The 20525-nt window shown below is 33.9% G+C and overlaps 1 protein-coding gene across 1 annotated transcript in view; it reads right to left on the reverse strand.

The window, feature by feature from the left end:
• Positions 1-2658: 2658 nt before the first annotated feature.
• TFEC (transcription factor EC) overlaps positions 2659-20525 on the reverse strand; it is a 153257-nt gene continuing 135390 nt past the window's right edge. The window contains exons 6-8 of the mRNA XM_037039555.1: positions 18276-18351; positions 4673-4820; positions 2659-3821 (exon numbers count right to left, since the gene is read on the reverse strand). Of these exons, the coding sequence (XP_036895450.1) occupies positions 3441-3821; positions 4673-4820; positions 18276-18351 (605 nt within the window). The 3' untranslated portion in view covers positions 2659-3440. The remainder of the gene's footprint in view (positions 3822-4672; positions 4821-18275; positions 18352-20525) is intronic.

Below are 20525 nucleotides of genomic sequence, written 5' to 3' on the forward strand. Positions count from 1 at the left end.
GTTAATTGTATGTCAATAGTCCAGTAATAGTCAATGCTTTTTCTTGACAAAATTGTTTGATAAACAGTATAACTCTCTCCATGTTAATATGTCTAATTTCTGCAAAAATATTCTAGACAATGAATTTTCCCAAGGATCACTCATGATCCTATTTACTCAAATAATTTTGCTTTTGAATTTATATGTTTTTACTGTTATTTATTTGTATCATTCAAAATTTTATTGTCAGATGATTACAACATTTAGTAGCCGTAGAGAAACTGACCCATAAATATTTAACAAATGTATAGCAGGAGTCATACATGTATAATGGGGTGTTTGAAAGGGGACTATTTTATAATTGAACAACTCCCTCAGTAGATTGTCTAATGTTTGGTACACTTTCAATTTCCTATGCAACTTCATCACTATTGTTATTGGGATAATGTTATTCAGATAACAAGGGGTCCCTCCTCCATCATTATATACAGTATTAACTGTGCACTTAGCTCTTGATGAATATAGCTACAATTGTATAGCCATAACGCTATTTATGAAAGTATCAGACAATGAAGAGATTCTTCACCTGGGATCCAGGGAGACATTCAAGGGGTTCTTAAAACCTTTTGGTGCATGAAAATTCTTGACTGTATATATAATTTTATGTTTTTCTAGGGAGAGGGTCTATTTGTTACACTGTACCACTCTTTACTCTGCCTTTCAAAATCCATTATCCATTTTACAACCCTCTAATAATTATTATAATCTGAGAATAGCAAAAAACATTTGTTCTTTTTCCAGGTCTCTTTTGTCTAGACTAAAAATATATCCTGTGTCAAGTTCTTACAATTAGCTATGATAATAAAAATTGGGTTTCAGGACTGGGTAGTAGTATCTGAAATAGAAAATGATGATGAAGGAATGATATCATCAATATAAGTCTTCTCAAACTATAAAGAAAAGAAAATAATTGATCATATGAGAGCATAAATGAGATTCTATACAGAATAATATGTTTTCCATGGACCAAGAAATACATTGTTGGTCTATAATTTGCAATGTTAAATTATCAACTCAGATAGTAAAGTGGAATTTTATCATAAAGCTAAAAGTATATAAACTTCCCCTAAAAATTCATGAGGAAGTACGTCTCACTGCTCTATTTTACATGCCATAAATCCTCTATCTGGCTTTAATGACTGCTCGTATAAATTAAGAATTATTTTTCCGCCCTGGCTGGCATAACTCAGTGGATTGAGTGTGGGCCTGCGAACCAGACGATTTGCGCGGTTCGATTCCCAGTCAGGGCACATGCCTGGGTTGCAGGCCAGTTCCCAGCAGGGGACACACCAAAGGCAACCATACATTGATATTTCTATCCCTCTCTCCTTCCCTTCCCCTCTAAAGATAAATAAATAAAAATCTTTAAAAAAAAGAATTATTTTTCCATGTCAAATTACGAAAATTGATTATCTAAACTCTGAGGTAATGCTGTAAACTAAGCCAGAGATAATTATTATAACATAAGGATGTAATTTTTTCTTCTTTCATAAGCATTTATCTCAAACTTTGTGATGGTGTATTTTCCATGTAATACTAAACACTCCAAAAATTTATCACCAAGTTGATATGCATGAAAGATTGCATTTCAATCACATTAATAATATACAGAAATATTTTACTTTTTAGACTTCTTCCTAATTAAAAAAATCTATTTCTACTATGTCATTTTTATTCTAGTTTTCAAGGGCTCTCACAATCTGTTGCCAATACTACCTTTCAGAACTCCCTAACAGGCATCTTTTAGGGTGGCCAGATGAATGTTCTCTTTCTAATAATGCTACATTAAGATACTTATATCACTTATTTTCATTTTTATCATTTAGTTAATATTTTTGCTCTATCTTCCCTTCCTTTCACTCAATTTATGCTTCCAAATTAGTTAAATTCTGTTCTTCACATAGATTTTTATGATTCTCCAGACTTTATTCATTTTCATTTTCTCTGTCTGCATCTGTACCCTATGTTGCTCCATGTAGGCTTTAATTCAATATATTGTCTATAATTTTCATTCTTTTTCATGTCACCTTAATAACTCCCTGTAGAGAAAGACCATATCATCTTGCTTCTCTGTTGTATATTGTCACAGGACAATGCAGTTTTGAGTATCCTTCAATAAATACACATGGATCAGATTACCATTCATGAAGGTCTAGAACAGAGCAGTATATTTAGTAAGTAATTTCCCATTCCTAAAATAAGTTCAAAAGAGAAAAATTTGAGTAAAGCATTATAAACATAAATACTCTTAATAAATACTAACAAACAACAAAAATCAATAGAGTACTCTAAGTACTTACGAGAAAAGAACTTTAATTTAATTCAGAACTGGATGTAATAAGAGCTTCTGTTTCACAAATTATTTTGTCCCTTGGCAATACAATTCTCAACCTTTTGAAAATCTGAAGAGAGACTGTATCAACAACTAATTATTTTACATTCAATAGTTGACATAGTGATAAATTTTAAATACCTGACACACTGTCATAATAGCAGGATTTTGTAAAAAAATAGTTCATTTGCTGAAATGATTATCCAAAATCTCTTCTTGATGAAAAATATTAATTTAGAATGTGATTTCTCGTGAAAAATAGAAAATCAGAAGAGTGAAAGAAAAAAAACATATTACCCGCATTGTGTGCATGTATGTGGGGGTATATCTGTGTGAACCCACAAAATTCTAATCTATAATCTTGAGAAAGGTTATTCTGAACAAGATGTATTTCCACAAATATGCAAAAAAACTTTTAGAATGTGTGTAATTAGACAGACTAGCAAAATTAGGATATAATTTTAGAAATCAGTTCATATGAATTTTAGAAACCAGTTTTATTTTGAAAAATTTTAACGTTTATTGTAGATTCACTTTTTAATTATGAACAACTGACAGATAATCTATCTTTATAATTCTTTTTCTTAGAAGGTTGAACTTTAAACAACATGGTCACCAGGCAGTAGAGAAAGGAAATGAACTTCCAAATCTATTGATCAAGATTCTTGCAAACCGCTTTAAGAGTTGAATAGGAAGGAGTTGGATGCAAATAACTAAGAAAATATTTGTATATTTCAGAGGTTTACCCTTTGCAGTCTGTTGGTTATAATAGTACATCCAGTAAAGAGCTATTTCTTATTTTGCACCTCTTTCCAGAAGACAAAATTTAAGTAGATTTAGGTTCCATAGTCAAAGAGGAAAAATATGTTTAAGGCTTCAGTAATTCCTTAATACCATATTTCTTCTTCCTGTGAATTTATTCTACTGTTGTTTTTAATTCACCAATTTTTCATGAACAACATATTCTTTTCAAAAAATTAAGCCAAAGCAACACATGAAACACAGACTATAATTGCATAGCACCAGAATAGAATTGTTTCCTAGCTGATGAGTGGACTGTGTTTATTTTTTATAACTCATCACCATCATCTGAGCTAAAACTGCTTCTCCTACTGCTCTCTTTGGAAACTGCAGAGGAAGTGGCAGAGAGCAGAGGATCTGTTCCTAAATGAGATATTGTGTCATCCAGTAGCACATCATCCAATCTTTGTTCCTCTTTCAAAGCAGCACTGAATGATAAATCTGTGAAGTGTGATAAAGGATCAGAGAAAGCCATAGCTTGATCACAGAGTTCAGGGCTTGTTCCCTGAGACAGAGTTAGTTGTTGACAATAGTCTACTGAATTCTGCTCAAGATGGGTGTGTTCTTTGGTGGCGTGAGTACCTAAATCAACTCGGTCCAGTGAAACCAGGGTTGGCAGACCATGAACACGAGCCTGTATTTCTAGTTCCTGCAATTTCAAACAAGAATAATTAAATAATGATTTTGAAAGGGGACTTAACACTAGAGAATAAATCAGAAATAAAAACAAATATTTTCAATTATTCAAAATGAAAAGTAATACAAATTATAAATATTCTTGCAAATAAGAGAATATGATGTTCTATTGCCTAAAAATAATATTTAGAAAAATATGAACAAAATTAAAGTCCATATCCTTGCCCTTTAAAGGAATACACTATGGTCCCATAATGACTCAGACTCTAATACAGTCATTTGGAGAGAGTGAAAAATCTTCCATTTATTCTTCCAGATAATATAATTTACCATTTTGTGGAAACAAAGTAAGTGGTTTACCTGGCCATAAGCATACTCACATAAAAAAGACTTATTAGGAAAGTCCATATTTTAATATTTTGTCACATGAACAGATGAGGAGTGACTTAATATAAACTTGCACAATATGCCTTGCGGCAAAGAAATCCATAGCAATGTTACTAAAGAAATAAAAGGGGTAAAGGAGAATTTAGTGTCCAATATTATGTAAAGAAACATATGTTCTACTTTTTATTTTTGTCTGAAATAATATTGTATGTGTTTACAAAATTGATTCAATGTTTTGCACTTTGCAATTAGTTGTTGTCATTCATTCTGTATTTTTTAAGTCATCTTGATCCTAGATTTCCAATCAAAACTTAATTGAAGCAACCCAATTCATAAATGTCTAAAAGGCAACAAATTTATCATTCAGAAGGAAAAATAATTGTTAATAAGAAAAAATAAATGAGACCAATGAATAAAACTGATGACAGGTAAGTCATATTTAAGCTACGTGATTTGTAGCAACAGTCTTATAAAAACCTGAATCCGGAGTAGAAGCCGCCTGTTAGCCTGCTCTAATTTCTTCTGTCTGTGTTCTAATTCTTGAGCTCTCTGTTGTTCTTTTTGTAGCCACTTGATGTACTCCACTGATGCTTTTAGAATGGTTCCTTTGTTCCAGCGCATATCACTGTAGAAGGGAGAGATAACCTTTTTCACAATTGTGCATGTCAGCAGAATTCATAAGAACTTACAAAATCCTTTACATTAATATGAAATAATGATTTACATGACTATTATTCACTGTTAGATATTATTGCTTCTGAATAGAAATTTTAATAGAATAGTTAAGGAGCCCTTATATAGTAAAATTAATCCCAGAATGAAAATAAGTGTCAAAAGAAAGTAATAAAGTGACTTTTTGTGGGGAGAGCTAAATACAATATCATGATTCTACCATTACAGTTTTTATATTTTTAGTGAAAATTGCTTTTATTATTAACTCCAAGATTAAAATCTATGTGCTGTATTTCTGCATTAATGAACTGGAAAATGTACATTACTGAGGACTTAAGCCTAAATTTTTAAAGATCATTTCAAATGTACCAATCTTTTAACCTACTCTCTAATAAGGTTGCTTTTATGCTTCTAAGGGAAAAAAAATTCCCCTCTTGAATGTTGATCCTGAGTCATTGTGAAACAAAACCAAATTTGGCAATATTATGTTATGCAACAGAGCAAAACTTTCTAGAATTATTAAGCAAATATTTCTGCACATAATGTATCAATATATTTTTAAAAGGCTAGATATCTATTTTTAAATAAGTTGAATATAAGTAAATACAATTAAACTTTATCAGATAGCCTTTCAGGCTATAGTACAGAAAAATATTACAACTTATTTTTGAGATAGGAGAATGATAATCTGTAATTAGAGAATAGGCTACTGATTTTAATACCTAAAAACACATCAATAAATTTAATATTATATGAGAGTTAATAATATTTTAGGAATGCAGCCAAACTATTTGCTAAAACTTAAGCTAAGCTATTGGAAAACCTAGAAGAATTTTCAATGTATAGTCATGAGGTGTTTCAAATACAGCAGAAAGTAAGAATGTAGGACAAATTTAAAAGAATTGCACTGCATCTATTTTTTACTTTACATGATCTTAGTAAAATATATTGAACTTAATATATACAGTGTCTGGAAGAAATAATGCCTGCTTGAATGTGGTTGGTTGGTACCGTAATAATATGGGTGTAATAATTTATAGTTTTAATTTGAATATTTCACCTAAAATGTCATATGGGTTTCTTCAGTGTGATATGGTTATGTTACAGAATTACATGCTTATGATATTGTAGTAAAAGATTTTGTGATAAAAGGGGACATTATTTGTACCAGACCCTGTATATATTTATTAAATGATCAGAAGTGGAAACATATATTTTAAGAAACAAATCTGCTCTGCATATGCCTCATTGGAAGTTCACGTTAGATGACAATTTCCTTAACTTTAACAAATTAAGTGTAGCTGCATTTTTCCACCATCAGTTGCAAGTGTTTATTAGGGACTGGATAAGCCTTCTACTGAAATACACCAAACTATTCAGTGTCTCTCATAACTCTAAAAAGGCTTCATCAATTGTCTAAGGCTAAAATAGCTTTTGGTTCCATTTAGCTCACAGTGACTTATCTGATGGTAAGAAGGCTAGAAAAAAAGAGGGTACTTTGTCACTAAATCAAGGAAGTACTTGTATTTGAAAAGCATAGTGAACTTCTGAATTAAACTCTAACCAGTAGGGAGCCTTTGGGCCCTAATTTTGTTTCATTTCTTCTCATGAGAAGAAAAAGTTGGACAGTAATACTAATATGAAGAAATATAACCCTAGCTAACTTCCAAGTTTAAAGCACTGTTTAATTATATCTAAAAATAAATCTTCAAAATGGTAGTAGAAACCACACAAGGAGTCTTTCTTCAATTCCTACATGATGTAATTTTAAAATTTTTTAAATGATCACTCTATTTTAAACTCACTTTAATATATACTTTCACATGCTCAAACTTTCATTAACTGGTTTTCTCAAAATTAGGACTATATGCCTGAAAACATCAATAAGAAATTCAACAGAGGCTTAGTCAAGTCAAATAAGGTAATACAGAGCATCCAAGGACCTGGTCTAGCCCAGACTGGGCATGCCAAGAGAAGCCATGCACAGAGCTCTCCAAAGAGAGAAAGAAATTCAATAGCTTCTCAAGTCCCCTTTGCTCTGCAAACAAGCTGATAGGAGTCCTTCTGTGGCAGGTGAAGGGGTGAACAGGGCAGAAAGAAGGTGGTGAACTCATTAATGGAAACTCTGTATTGTACTGGGGGGAGCTAAGTATACTAACTTCCAGTGGAGCTGAATCACAAGAATCAACAAGACTATGGGTGTGATATAATAAAGAAAGAGTTTTTTTTACTTGAAGTCTTATACATGAAAGTGGAAAGAATGATTTATTGTGTTTTTCCTAGTTTTAAAATATGGCTTGCATATTTTCAAAATTTTCAATAATAAAACAAAATAAAGGTCGCTTAAAATCTTAAAAATAATAAAATAAATAAATATATAAAAATTCCTTCTGAATATATTTTAAGTTTTCTAAACTCATTAAGGAGATGTAAGCCTTTCTCCCGAGACAATTTTAAGCAGCTAGGCATTTAAAACATTATATAAGACAGTAACACCAACACATGTACAGGGATGTCCAATGAATTAATGTTTATACTAACTTGCCATTTTTTACAAAATATTTTTCTTTGAAGAACTTAACATTTTTTAGGAGATTTAATGCATTTAGATTTAAAGCAAGTAATAAAAATGCATACATTGTAGTAGAAGTGTGGCCATGCTTAAAACTATTTAAAATGCAGTCTGTTGACATTTTAGGAGTTCACATCTGCTAAAAAACATTAAAACATAACAAAAAAGAAGATGCCATGGCAGATTTAATTTTTCGTGCTTAGATTAATATTTAAAAAGTCTTATTAAGTCTCTTGTACTACTTCAGCCATCATTTGTACATAAAAGCAGGTTAAAATTATAACTATAGAAAAATAGTAAAAAAACCCTATAATCTGTTTTATAATTTAAAAATTTGAAAGAGAAGAGCAATTTTATAGCATCAGTATAATACTTTATGCTGATGGTATTTATAGTTCTACTAATATTTTGTAAATATGATTCATAAAACCACATATAAATTACACCACAACCACTTATCTGTAGAAGCTCTTCGTTTTTTGTGTTTGTTAGGTGTGTTTTTTTTTTGGGGGGGGGGGTATTATTTACCAATGGTCAGGAGATTGTCATCCCCTCATAGTTGTTTTTTTAATCTAATTTTTTCAACCTATATATTTTAACTACAGATTTTCACTATATTATTTCCTCTTCTGACCTTACTATTTTGACCTAGCAAAGAAATAATAATTTCTGAAGTTTTTTGACACATAAAAATGACCACTTGATAGAACTGAATATGTTCTTCATTTCCTAAACAAAGCAATAAGTTTATTCTAATCATGAGCTGGAAAGTTCCTCAGAGTTCAATTTCTTCACAGTTCCTGCTATTTGCCCAAGAGCATGTGATGTTTAGAAGATGAACCCAGATCTCTTCACTCAATTAGTAATTTTTCTGCAAATCTCTGGCTTTTCTACTTTTTCAAAAGTATCTGCCATAGAAATATATTTTCCATTGTGACTGAGTGCATAAAATTGCACAAATATTTTACAAGTTATTACTATCCTCTTTATGTGCAATATGTAATATTTTTGATGTTTGCAATGCTATTTTTCCTTCTTTGTTTAAAAATTCACAATCTGTCCCTTTTCATTGATTTCATGAGCTATTAATAAGTTATGGTAAACAATTTGAAAAATTCCATTCTATATTATTTTGTGATCTGATATATATCCTTCTTTTAAAAAAAGAAAAACTGATCTTATGCATTTTAATGGTTACAGTCATTTATTCAACAAATTATTCTGATTTTTTGACCCATTCTTGGTTAACTTCATCACTGCCATAACATGGTAATTTTTCAATGTGAAACTTAGATTTCTGGTCAAGATGGTAGCAAGATGGTACTCACACTTTCCACAACCACATCAAAATTACAACTAAACTACAAAACAACTATCATCACAAACCACCTGAAATCTAGCTAAATGGCAGTCCCACAACTAAAGAATTGAAGAAGCCATATTGAGATGACAGGAGGAACAGAGCTGAAAAACAGGTGAACCCACACTCATGTGTAGCAGATAAAAATCAGGAGAGGATCTCAGCTGCAGAGGTGCCCCTGAGGAATGAGGAGTCCTAGCTTCACACCAGGCTCCCAAGTCTTGGATTTTAGTGCTGGGGAAAAAAGTCCCCATAACTTCTGGGCATAAAAAAAAAAAAAAAAACAGCAGAAATTGAGGCCAAGTGAGATGGAGTGCCCTCGGAGTCCTAGGCAGTTCATCCTAAAGGGCCTAAAAACACTTATTTGAGCCCTGGCTGGCGTAGCTCAATGGATTGAGCGCGGGCCTGCGAAGCAGAGAATCGCGGTTCGATTCCCAGTCAGGGCACATGCCTGGGTTGCAGGCTGGTTCCTTGCAGGCCAACTCCCAGCAGGGGACGCACGAAAGGCAACCATACATTGATGTTTCTCTCCCTCTCTCCTTCCCCTCTAAAGAATAAAATCTTTAAAAAAAAAACACACTTATTTGGACTCAATCCCTATGAGCTCTAGTGCTGGGGCAGTGGTTTGAAAGGCACGAAGAATATATGAGGCAGAACAGAACTAACTATCTGGAATTAAGGCCAGAGTTCCCACTGCCTGGCAAAAGTGCCGGCAGACACCATTGTACCTTCGATGAGACATGCCCCTACAGAGCCAGCAGGTTGGTGCCATATAGAAGTCTCCATCAGCTTGGCTCACACTATTCACCCAACCCTGGTGATTTTCTAAGACCATGCACCACCAAAATTTCAGGCCCACCTAAGCTTTTTCTAGTGACTTTCATATCAGTGGCCCATCTTGCCTCACACTTAAGGTTTTCCTAAAAATCTCTCACACAAGCAGCATATGGCCTCATTGTTCCATACCTCTCCATAAGTGGCTTAGCCTCTCCTTGGAACTTCCAAGCCCAGCACAGGTAGTAGTCATTTCATGATCACTTTGTATTTCAAGCTGGGTGGACACTGGGCAGAATGCAGGTAGCTGCTGACTTGAGTCTGCACTCCCTGCCAGGCCCCAGAGCCAGCACACACAGTGGATAACTTCAGACCATGTTGAAGCACCATGCAACAACTTCCACAAACAGCTCAGAGGCAGACCTAGTGAAGTAAGTCCTGCTCCATGGTGGGGCACCCTATACAGCTGATCCTCCACTATAGTTGGTGGTCGCAATCATTCCATGCAGTCAGCCTACTGGCCTGGCAATAAATCACTCTTATTGGTGTGCCAACAGCAAGAAAGTTTCAATTACAACAGGAAAGTGTACACAACCCACATGAGGAGGCTGTACTACTACACCTTCAGGACACCTACTACCTTAGGACACTCTATCAAGCTTAGGAGACGTAGTAGTTCTACCTAATGCGTAGAAATAGCCCTGGCTGATGTAGCTCAGTGGATTGAGCACAGGCCTGCAAAACAAAGCATTGCTGGTTTGATTCCCAAACAGGGCACATGCCTGGGTTGCAGGCCAGGTCCGCAGTAGGGGGCAACAAAACACTGATGTTTCTCTCCCTCTCTTTCTCCTTCCTGTCCCCTCTCTCTAAAAATAAATAAATAAAATCTTTTTTAAAGAAAAAAAGCACAAGGAGGCTCGTAAAATGAGGAGACAAATAAACATGTCCCAAATGAAAGAACATAAAACTCCAAAAAAGAACTAAACAAAATGAAGACAAGCAATCTATAGATATCGCATTCAAAACATTAATTATGAGAATGCTCAATGAACTGAGAAGAAAAATAGTTGAACTCAAAGGAAACTTCAACAACATAATAAAGGACATAAAAACCATAAAAAAGAATCAGTCAGAAATGAAGAATACATTAACTGAAATGAAAAATAATTTACAGAGTATAAACAGTAGGATAAATGAGGCTGAGAATCAAATCAGTGAATTGAAATATAAGAAAACAAAACCAACAGGGATCTAAACAAAACAAACAAGCAAGCAAAATATGACCAATGACACTCAATTACGGAACAGGCTGACAGGGTCCAGAGGGGAGAGGGGAGAGAATCATAGGGGAAAAGGGGATGGACTCACATGAACAAGTATAAAGGACACATGGACAATAACTAAGGGTGGGGGGTGGAAATGGGAGGGAGGTGGGGAGCATGGGGTGGGGGGCGGGCAGGGTTGGGAATATAAGACAGAAAGCTGTACTTGAACAAGAATTAAATAAAAAAGTATTTTTAAAAAATAAATAAATAAAAAAGATAACTTCCAAATTTGAAAAAAAAAGAAAGAAAACAAAACCACCCACTCAGAATAGCAAAAAGAAAAAAGAATCCAAGAAAATGAGGGTAGTGTAAAGAGCCTCTTTGGACAACTTCATTCACATCATGGGGGTGCCCTGAGGAGAAGAGGAGCAAGAAATAGGACAATCTGTTTGAAAAATAATGACAGAAGATTTCCCTAACTTGGTGAAGGAAATAGACATACAAGTCCAGGAAGCAGAGTCACAAGCAAGATGAATCCAAAGATGCCCACAAGAAGATACATCATAATTAAAATGCCAAAGGTTAAGGACAAAGAAAAAATCTTAAAAGCAACAAGAGAAATGCAGTTAGTTACCAACAAGAAAGCTCCCATGAGACTGTCATCTTTGCAGGCTGGAGGGATTCTGACGAAATATTCAAAGTGATGAGAAGCAAGGACCTACAACCAAGATTACTCCACCTAACAAAGTTATCATTTAGAACCAAAGGAGAGGTAAAGAGCCTGCCAGGCAAGGAAAAGCTAAAGGGGTTCATCACCACCAAACTAGTATTACATGAAACGAATCTAAAAAAATAAATAAATACCCAAAGAAGCAAAACAGAAATAGACACATAGGTGCAGATATTTTGATGGTTACTAGATGAGATGGTGCTTGCAGGGATGGTCGAAAAAGTTGAAGGGATTAACAAGTATGAATGAGTTGATGAAGAATACTCTTAGAAGTGTAAAATAAAGCATATGGAATATAGTCAATAATACTCTAATAAGTATGCACGGTGTCAATTGGGTAATAGATACATTGAGATGATTACTTAGTAAAATATACAATGTCTAATCATTGAAACTGAAACTAATATAATATTGTAGGTCAACTGTATTTTAAAAATATTTTAAATTAAAAAATACTAATAAAATATAAATATGAAAAAAACAGCAAAGTGAAAATTGCCCACTTTATTTTATCCCCACACTCTACCACCCATTAATATATTTTCTGCAACTTTTAAGAAAGATTTTATTTAGTTATTTATTTACTTTTAAACAGAGGGAATGGAAGGGAGAAAGTGAGGGAGAGAAACATCAATGTGTATGCCTCTCACCCACCCCCTACTGGGGACCTGGACCACAACCCATCATGTGCCCTGGCTGGGAATTGAACCAGCAACCTTTTGGCTTGCAAGACAGCATTCCATCCACAGAGCTGCACCAGCCACAGCCATTTTCTGCAATTTTTATATTATCCATAGTAGCATCTGAAAATTCAATAAATGAAATTAAAATAATTTCATAGAATAAATGGCGACTACTTAAGCCCACATACCCAGACCCTACTTCTCAAGTTAAGTCAGTTTGAAGAGGCTACATTCTGGATTCAACCATGAGACTTACATTGGTGACCCCCATAGAGGGACATAGAGTGACAGGTCAGGCCACAACAATCCAACAGATAAGATGTATTGAAACAGAATTGGTATTGGATGTCTGGAGTGTCACAGCTGTCAGGGAGTTATCTCTTCTGTCTGTACTATGTGGACAGAGTCACATACACACACACACTCAACATCTGACTAATGTTTTTAATTAGATGAAAAATAAATATGACTTGCCTACATATAAAATAATACAGTTAAAGTAAATACTAATCACTATTTCTGATATCAATAAAGAAGAGAAACACACTTAAGAATGATTACAGTGAATTTTCCTAATTGGTAGCCTCATTCAGGGTAAATAGATTTTCCATATTCTAGATTAGAGGATTTTTATTGTATCATGTCTTATATTTAACTCTTTTATCCATCTTGAGTTCATTTTTGTGTATGGGGTAAGTTGGTGGTCAAGTTTCATTTTTTTTGCATGTAGCTGTCCAGATCTCCCAACGCCATTTGTTGAAGTGTCTATTTTTACTTTATTTTATGCTCCTCCCCATTTGTCTAATATTAATTGACCTAGTAAATACATGGGTTTATTTCTAGGCTCTCTCTCCAATTCCATTAGACTATGTGTCTGTTTTTATGTCAGTACCAGCGTATTTTGATTACGGTGGCCTTGTAAATACAGTTTGATGTCAGGTATTATGATAGCTTCTACTTTGTTCTTTCTCAGAATTGCTGAGGCTACTTGGGGTTGTTTACATAGTTCCATATAGACTTTTGAAATATTTGTTCTTTATCTGTAAAATATGTCTTTAGTATTTTAATAGGGATTGCATTGAATCTGTAAATTGCTTTGGATAGTATAGACATTTTGATGACGTTCATTTTTCCAATCCACATGGTATATGCTTCCATTTATTTGTGTCTTCCTTAATTTCTTTCTTCAGCGTTCTATAGTTTTCTGAGTACAGGTCTTTTACCTTCTTGGTTAGGTTTATTTCTAGGCACTTTATTTTTCTTGTTGCTATAGCAAATGAGATTTGTTTCCCTGGTTTCTGTTTCTTATATTTCATTGTTGGTGTACAAAAATGGCTTCAGTTACTGAATATCGACTGTATATCCTGCTGCTTTGCCAAATTCACTATTATGTTGAGTTTTTTGGTGGTGTCTATAGGATTTTCTATGTACACTATTATGTCATTGCAAACAATGATAGTTTCACTTCTTCCTTTCCAATTTGGATGCCTTTTATTTCTTTTTCTTGTCAGATCACTGGGGCTAGAACTTCCAATACTATGTTGAATAAAGGTGGTGAAAGTGGACACCTTTCCCTGATCTTTTTGGGAAAGCTTTTAGATTTGACCATTGAGCATTATGTTGTCAATAGATTTTTCTTATATGGACTTTATTATGTTGAGATATGCTCCCTTTACTCCCACTTACTAAGTGTTTTTATCATGAATGTATGGTGTAATTTATTGAATGTTTTTTCTGCATCTATTGATATGATCATATGATTTTTGCTTTTCCTTTTGTTTATGTGATGTATTATGTTTATTGATTTGTGAATATTGTACAGTCCTTACATTCCTGTCAGGAATCCCACTTGATCATGGTATGTGATCTTTTTAATGTAGTGCTGGATATGATTTGTCAATATTTTGTTCGGGATTTTAGCATCAATGTTTGCCATTGATGCTTGCCAAACATTTAGCGTCAACGTTTGCCAGCAATATCAGCTTGTAGTTTTCTTTCTTTGGTATGTTTTTATATGGTTTGGGGATCAGGATGATGCTGACCTCATAAAAGAAGTTTGAGAATCTTCCCTCTTCTTGGATTCTTTAGGATAGTTTGAAAAGGATAGGGGTTAACTCTTTCTTAAATGTTCTGTTAAATTCTCCTGTAAAAACATCCAGTCTAGGACTTTTGTGTTCCAGGAGGGTTTTTTTTTATTACTGCTTTAATTTCACTAGCTGTTACTCATCTATTTCAGCTTTCTGCTTCTCCTTGACTCAGATTAAGAAAATTATATGTTTCTAGAAATGTGTCCATTTCACCCAGGTTTTCAGAGTTTTTGGCATATACTTGTTTGTAATAATTTCCTACAGTCCTTTGTATTTCTGTGGTATCAGTTATAATTTCTCCTGTTTCATCTCTGATTTTACTTATTTGGGTCCATCCTCTCACTTTTTTTCTTGACAAGACTGTTTAAAAGCTTGTCAGTTTTGTTCATATATTTAAAGAAGAAAACATTTGTTTTTATTTTGTTTTTCTTTTCCTAGATTTATTGATCCTTTGAATTGTTGTTTTAGTCTTTACGTCATTTAATTTTGCTCTGATCTTGATTGTTTCCTACCTTCTACTCACTCGGGGCTTTATTGTTGTTCCTCTAGTTTTTTTTTTTAGATGCAGTGTTAGGATGTTTATTTTAAATATGCCTACCTTTTTTAGGTAGGCCTGTATCCCTATGAGCTTCTCTCTCAGGACTGTCTTAGCCGTGTCCCATAGGTTTCAGACTATTGTGTATTCATTTTCATTTGTTTTCAGAAACTTTTTGATTTCTTCCTTTGCTCATCATTCGCCCACTCATTATTTAATAGCATACTATTCAGTCTCTATGAATTTGAGTTTGAGTTTTTTCCTGGAGGTTGGTTTGTAGTTTCAAGTGCTTGTGGTCTGAGAAAATGCTTGACATGATTTCATTTTTCTTGAATTTGTTGAGGCTTGTTTCGTGTCCTATTATGTGGTCTATCTTTGAACATGTTCTATATGAATTTAAAAAGAATGTATATTTTGCTTCCTGGGATGAAAGATTTTATATATATCAGTTAAGTCCTTTTCATGTAGTACATAATTTATACTGTTTATGTTGACTCTCTGGATGTAATTGGGTTTTGACTATTGTGGGTCAATTTTGGTGGGTCCTTCCCTCCTGCTGGTTGACTTAGTGCCACTCCACCCACCATGTCTTATATACTGTTGTGCAGGTGCTGCCAGAACAAAACTGCAAAGTCCAGGAAATAAACCCATACCCTCAAAAATAACTTGTACCCCCATACCACTATCAACAGCAAATAAACCAGTATAAATAAGGGTGTAAAGAGATTAAGGGTATTATAAGCAAGGAAAGTGAATATGAGATGACCTACCAAAAGAAAAATGGTTTTGAGAGGTTAGAGGGAGGAGCACTAACTAATAAGAGTAGCACATTTGAGCAATGCAAAGAGAGAAAGTAACATTTACATCATAAATAAGAAAGGAATGAAGAAGGCAGAATGGAGTAAGAGAAGGGAAGCACATACTATTAGATTTAAACAGAAAATAAAATAAAATAAAAATAAATTAAAAAGTGAGAGACAGAAATAAAAAGGAAGAAAAAGTAAATAGATCAAAAAATAGGAACCGTATTGGAGAGAAAGATCCACCACAGCACTATCAACAACAAATGAGCTGATCCAAGATGACTGAGGAGTGAGTGGAAGTTACACTAACCTCCTTCCAGGGCCAAACTAGAATTACAACTAAATTGTGGAAAAACCACCCAGAAAAAAATGACTGAATGATATTGAGAGAGAAGCCTGAAAACCTCGGACAGGCAGAAGAATAAGCTTCAGCTCCACGTGACTGGTAGGGAGTACAGTGGAGACACAAAAGGGCTGGCTGGGCACCCACAGGAGGCAGTTGAAGTGCCACAGGGACAGTTAAGCAGGTGGTTGGATCCCCCAGAGAAGTGTGGGGTCTAAGCTGGGATCCCCAGCCTAGAGCAACAGAGCCTGAAAAGTACTCAGATAACATCCAGCTTCAGAAAGCGACAGGGTTGCTCTCTGCCACAGTTGGATGGCTGGAGAAGCAAAGAGCTGTTTAAAGGGCCAGCACATAAATTTTCATTTGCAGTTACCCTGGGCTTTAGCAAAAGGGAGGGGGGAAGAGTGGACCAGAGACACTTGAAGAAAGACTGGGGTCAGAAGCTTTGGGGAGAGAACTGAGAAAGTAGCTGGAAGCAGCTTGAGGGGAAACAATAGCCTGACCCAGGGGCGATTCTCCCCCACCCTGTGGTGCTTAAGCCTGAGTGCAGATTAACTAGATTAGTAATTGAAGGAGTCCGCCACAGACAGTAGATCCCTGGAAGTCTGTAACAGTCTGCCTAAGGTCAGATGGGGATACCATATGACATCACCAGAGGCTGATACAGAAAGAAAAGACAGTGGTAAATACTAGATATTACTGAGATGAAATCCACCGTAGACTTCTTTATGATTGGTGATATTTTCTTTCCTGTATAGCTTTTTAACATGAATTTCTTGGCTTTCAAGTTTGTGCATATTAAGGTACTAGATTTTATACTATAGTTTATTTAAATTCACATATTTTACTCCTTTCTCCTCTTACCTCATTCTTACCTTCTTCTTTCCTCTTATTATTTTCATTTTAAATTTTATTTTCTCTCATGCTATGACTTGTTTCCATTCTGCACTATTGTTATTTCTCCCCTGCCCAGCCTCTCAAAGCCAATTTTTTGTTGATGGTCATCTCACATTTCTTTTTGCCACTCTTAAAATACCTGTATTCTATCTCTACATTTATCAATCTTTGCTCATTGATTGTGGATAGGGTAGTTGTTCTATCTTTTTTTTTTTCATTTTTATCTTTAGATCTTCGCTAATTTTGTATTTCAAATCTCAAATTTTACCATTCCCCTCTCCTACTCTTTTCTTCTCAAATTTTAATTTTGTTGCCTTAGGCTGCTGCCCTTTTTAAAAATTTTTTCTTTTTCTTTTTTTCATGATTTATTAACTTTTTATTATGAAGAAATGTTAAACATATTCAAAAGTAGACAGAATAGTACATACATCCGTCTTCAAAAATCACTAACTCATGGCCAATTTTGTTTAATCTATACAGCCCTCCACTTTGAAGGAAATCCCTGATATCAAAACAGTTTTGTAAATATGTCAGTATGTATGTTTTAAAGACAAGGACTCCATACTTGTTTTTAACATTTCATTATATATATATATATATATATATATATATATAATTTAATTATTTTTCTTTTCATATCAAATATTAATTTTTTCCTGTTTTAGCCTGGTTTTTATTCCTCACTCTTACTATTCCCTCTCCCTCTGTCATCTCAAAATCACTTCTGTTTCCTTTAAGAATGGCTTAGACATCCCTTAAGCCATTCTTCCTTTCTTTTTCTCTCTTATTCTTATCCCACCTATATTAATTTTAGTTCAAACATCTTGTTTAACTGGTTTTGTATGTATAATACCAAAAATGGCTAAAAATTTTATTACAATAATCAATTAGTGGTTGAAATCCATAAGCATGTTTTTTTATAATTTTATTTTTTACTTGCATGTCTCCAGAATGTTGGAACCTATAAAAATCTGACATTCCAATGTTCACGCACACGCAAATTGTACATTTGAAGAATTGTTAGAACCATAAATTGAGTATAGTACTGTCTTAGACATCATGTGACACTAACAATAAGTCTGTCAATATTGGTGTCATACAGAAAGACCCACTATAAACTAAAAAGAAATAATTTACTTATTTTTTTACAGCTCAAAAGGATGACTGTGACAACTTTGATGCTTTAATGGCTTTCAGCCTTTAATAAATATTTTAAAATAAAATCAAAAGTAGACTTCTCTTTACCATAAGCTCCTTAGTTTCCTAGTTATTAGTCCTCCTCTATCCTTCTTCCCTCCCACCCATTTTGTGGGGTATTAAAACCATAACTTTATTATATAAGTGGTTATTTGAACTCACGGGTCATTAGACTTTGGAATAAGAGTACCAAGCTCCTTGATTCGGTAATTAATATTATACCTTCTTCTTCTTTCAACTATTGAAAAAAAAAGAAATATTTATTATTCTCATTAAAGCACAATTCACTTTTTTATAGATGTAAACTTTCTTAATAATTTTTCAAGAACAATAAAAATGTCATTTAATAAAAAGAATATTTCTCAAAATAAAATAGAAATTCAAATACATTTTTATTCTAAGAGAATAATAATATACGCACAATGTCTTAAAATATTTCCTTCTGAATACATGTTTTTCAGTGTTTAAAATGCCATATAATATTTACTCATGCTGAAATATAGATGTGTTTTATATATATGCATTCTGCCAGTCCATAGGATTATAAACACCTGAAGACTTAACTCTCCTTATATACAGCCCTGAAGGCCTAACACAAAGTTTGGCACATGGCAGGTATGTGTAACCAAGTGAACTATGAACTTTTTGAGGGAAGTAACCATTTCCTCCTGACTTTTGTATCCCCAGAGGGCTTGGCATATAAGAGAAGCTAAATAAACATATGTCCATTAGAGTGTAAATATGTTCTTTTAATATTTTCCATTATATATAGAACAGTGGTTTTCAAACTTTAGTGTATATCAGACATGCCTGAAAGAACTGTTAGAATATATATGTACCCTACTGGTAGAGATTCTGATTTTAGTAGGTCTGGGTCAGGGCCCCAATATTTGCCTTTATAAAAAGCTTGCAGGTGATTCTGATATTCATATTTAAAACTTTCTTTAAAAATGATTATGCTTGAAAATTAAGATCATTACCAGAAAGAAGGAAAGATGTGAAAGACAATCAATGGTCTTTGTGAACCTATAATATATGAATGGATTTAACCTTTGGGAGAAATACATTGGAATTCCTTTGAAATTAGAATATAATTGATTCTTGAAATGGTTTATTTTCCTTCTTTATTAATTCTATTTCCCCTGTGCATGTGATTCAAAAAGCATGATACCACATTAAAAAAAACTGAAAAGAAAATAAACATAAAGCTGATAGAAATACATATATTTCACAGTGAGAATGTATTAATAATTTTATGTTCACACATACTAACTCCTATATTATAAAAAGACTTTTAAGTATAAAATGAGGCCCAGGCAAGGGTAGCACAGTTGGTTAGAGTATCATACCAATATACCAAGGTTGCATGTTCGATCTCCAGTTAGGGCACATACAAGAAGTAACCAACAAATACATAAATAAGTGGAACAACAAACTGATCTCTCTCTTGCTCACACTCTCTCTCTCTAAAAATTAATAAATAAAATGTTCAATTAAATATAAAATGAAGAACAGCTATGAAGTATATTCAGAAACTTATCTGAAAATGAAGGGCTGTTTTAGTCCTAAAATATTTCCCCAAAATCTATTATTTAAATATAAATAAAAAATTGCCTCATGTAAAATATCAGACGTTTCTACTCTACTCTTCTTAAGTTGTGCTCAATACAACTAATTAAAATGAGAGTTTTGGTTTCTCAACATTTTCATACCTAGTACTAGTTATTTGTAGAGAAGCCAATTTTAAAAAATTATAAGATCACTTCATGCCATGTGTGATTTCACTTTTCACAAAGTTGTTGATATATTCAATCATTTTTGCCTTTAGATCCAGGCAAGAGGAGCTCCTATCTAGGACCCCATATTTAAGAGGAACCACACTTGCCTTCTCTCATCATACCCATCTCCACTGAGCAAGGCAGCCACAGAGTCAGTCTGATCCCTTCTAAAATACACACATAAGGGATATCCTCTATACACTGAGCCTACTGCCAGAGCCTGCATAGGCCACTTCTGAGGTCCATCTTTTTGAAGCAAGATCACACCAGTGTGCTCACCACTAGACCCAAGATATGGACAAGGAGCAACTATTTGCTGAGATGTGTATGGAGCTTGAATGTACCGGATCACGTGGTTATACTCATACCTGAGACCACTGGCAATACAGAATGAAATACATGGTGAAGAGATAAGTGACATGGGCTAGTATTGCCCTACTCTGATAATCCCATTCAGAACTCCAAGGATCTGAGAATTTTAAACTCACACCTGGCCTTCCAGTCCTTAGGAAGGATAGAGCATACTTATTTTAGCACTTTATAACTTGAGTCACAACTTTTAAATATTTAGACATCTGGTAAGTGAGACTTTATCTGCCTTGTCAAAATCTTCATAAACTTTAGTGGTTATCCT

This window comes from Sturnira hondurensis, unplaced genomic scaffold, assembly GCF_014824575.4.
Source record: "Sturnira hondurensis isolate 20B ecotype Veracruz unplaced genomic scaffold, ASM1482457v3 Scaffold0025379, whole genome shotgun sequence".
NCBI classification, from domain to species: Eukaryota; Metazoa; Chordata; class Mammalia; order Chiroptera; family Phyllostomidae; genus Sturnira; species Sturnira hondurensis.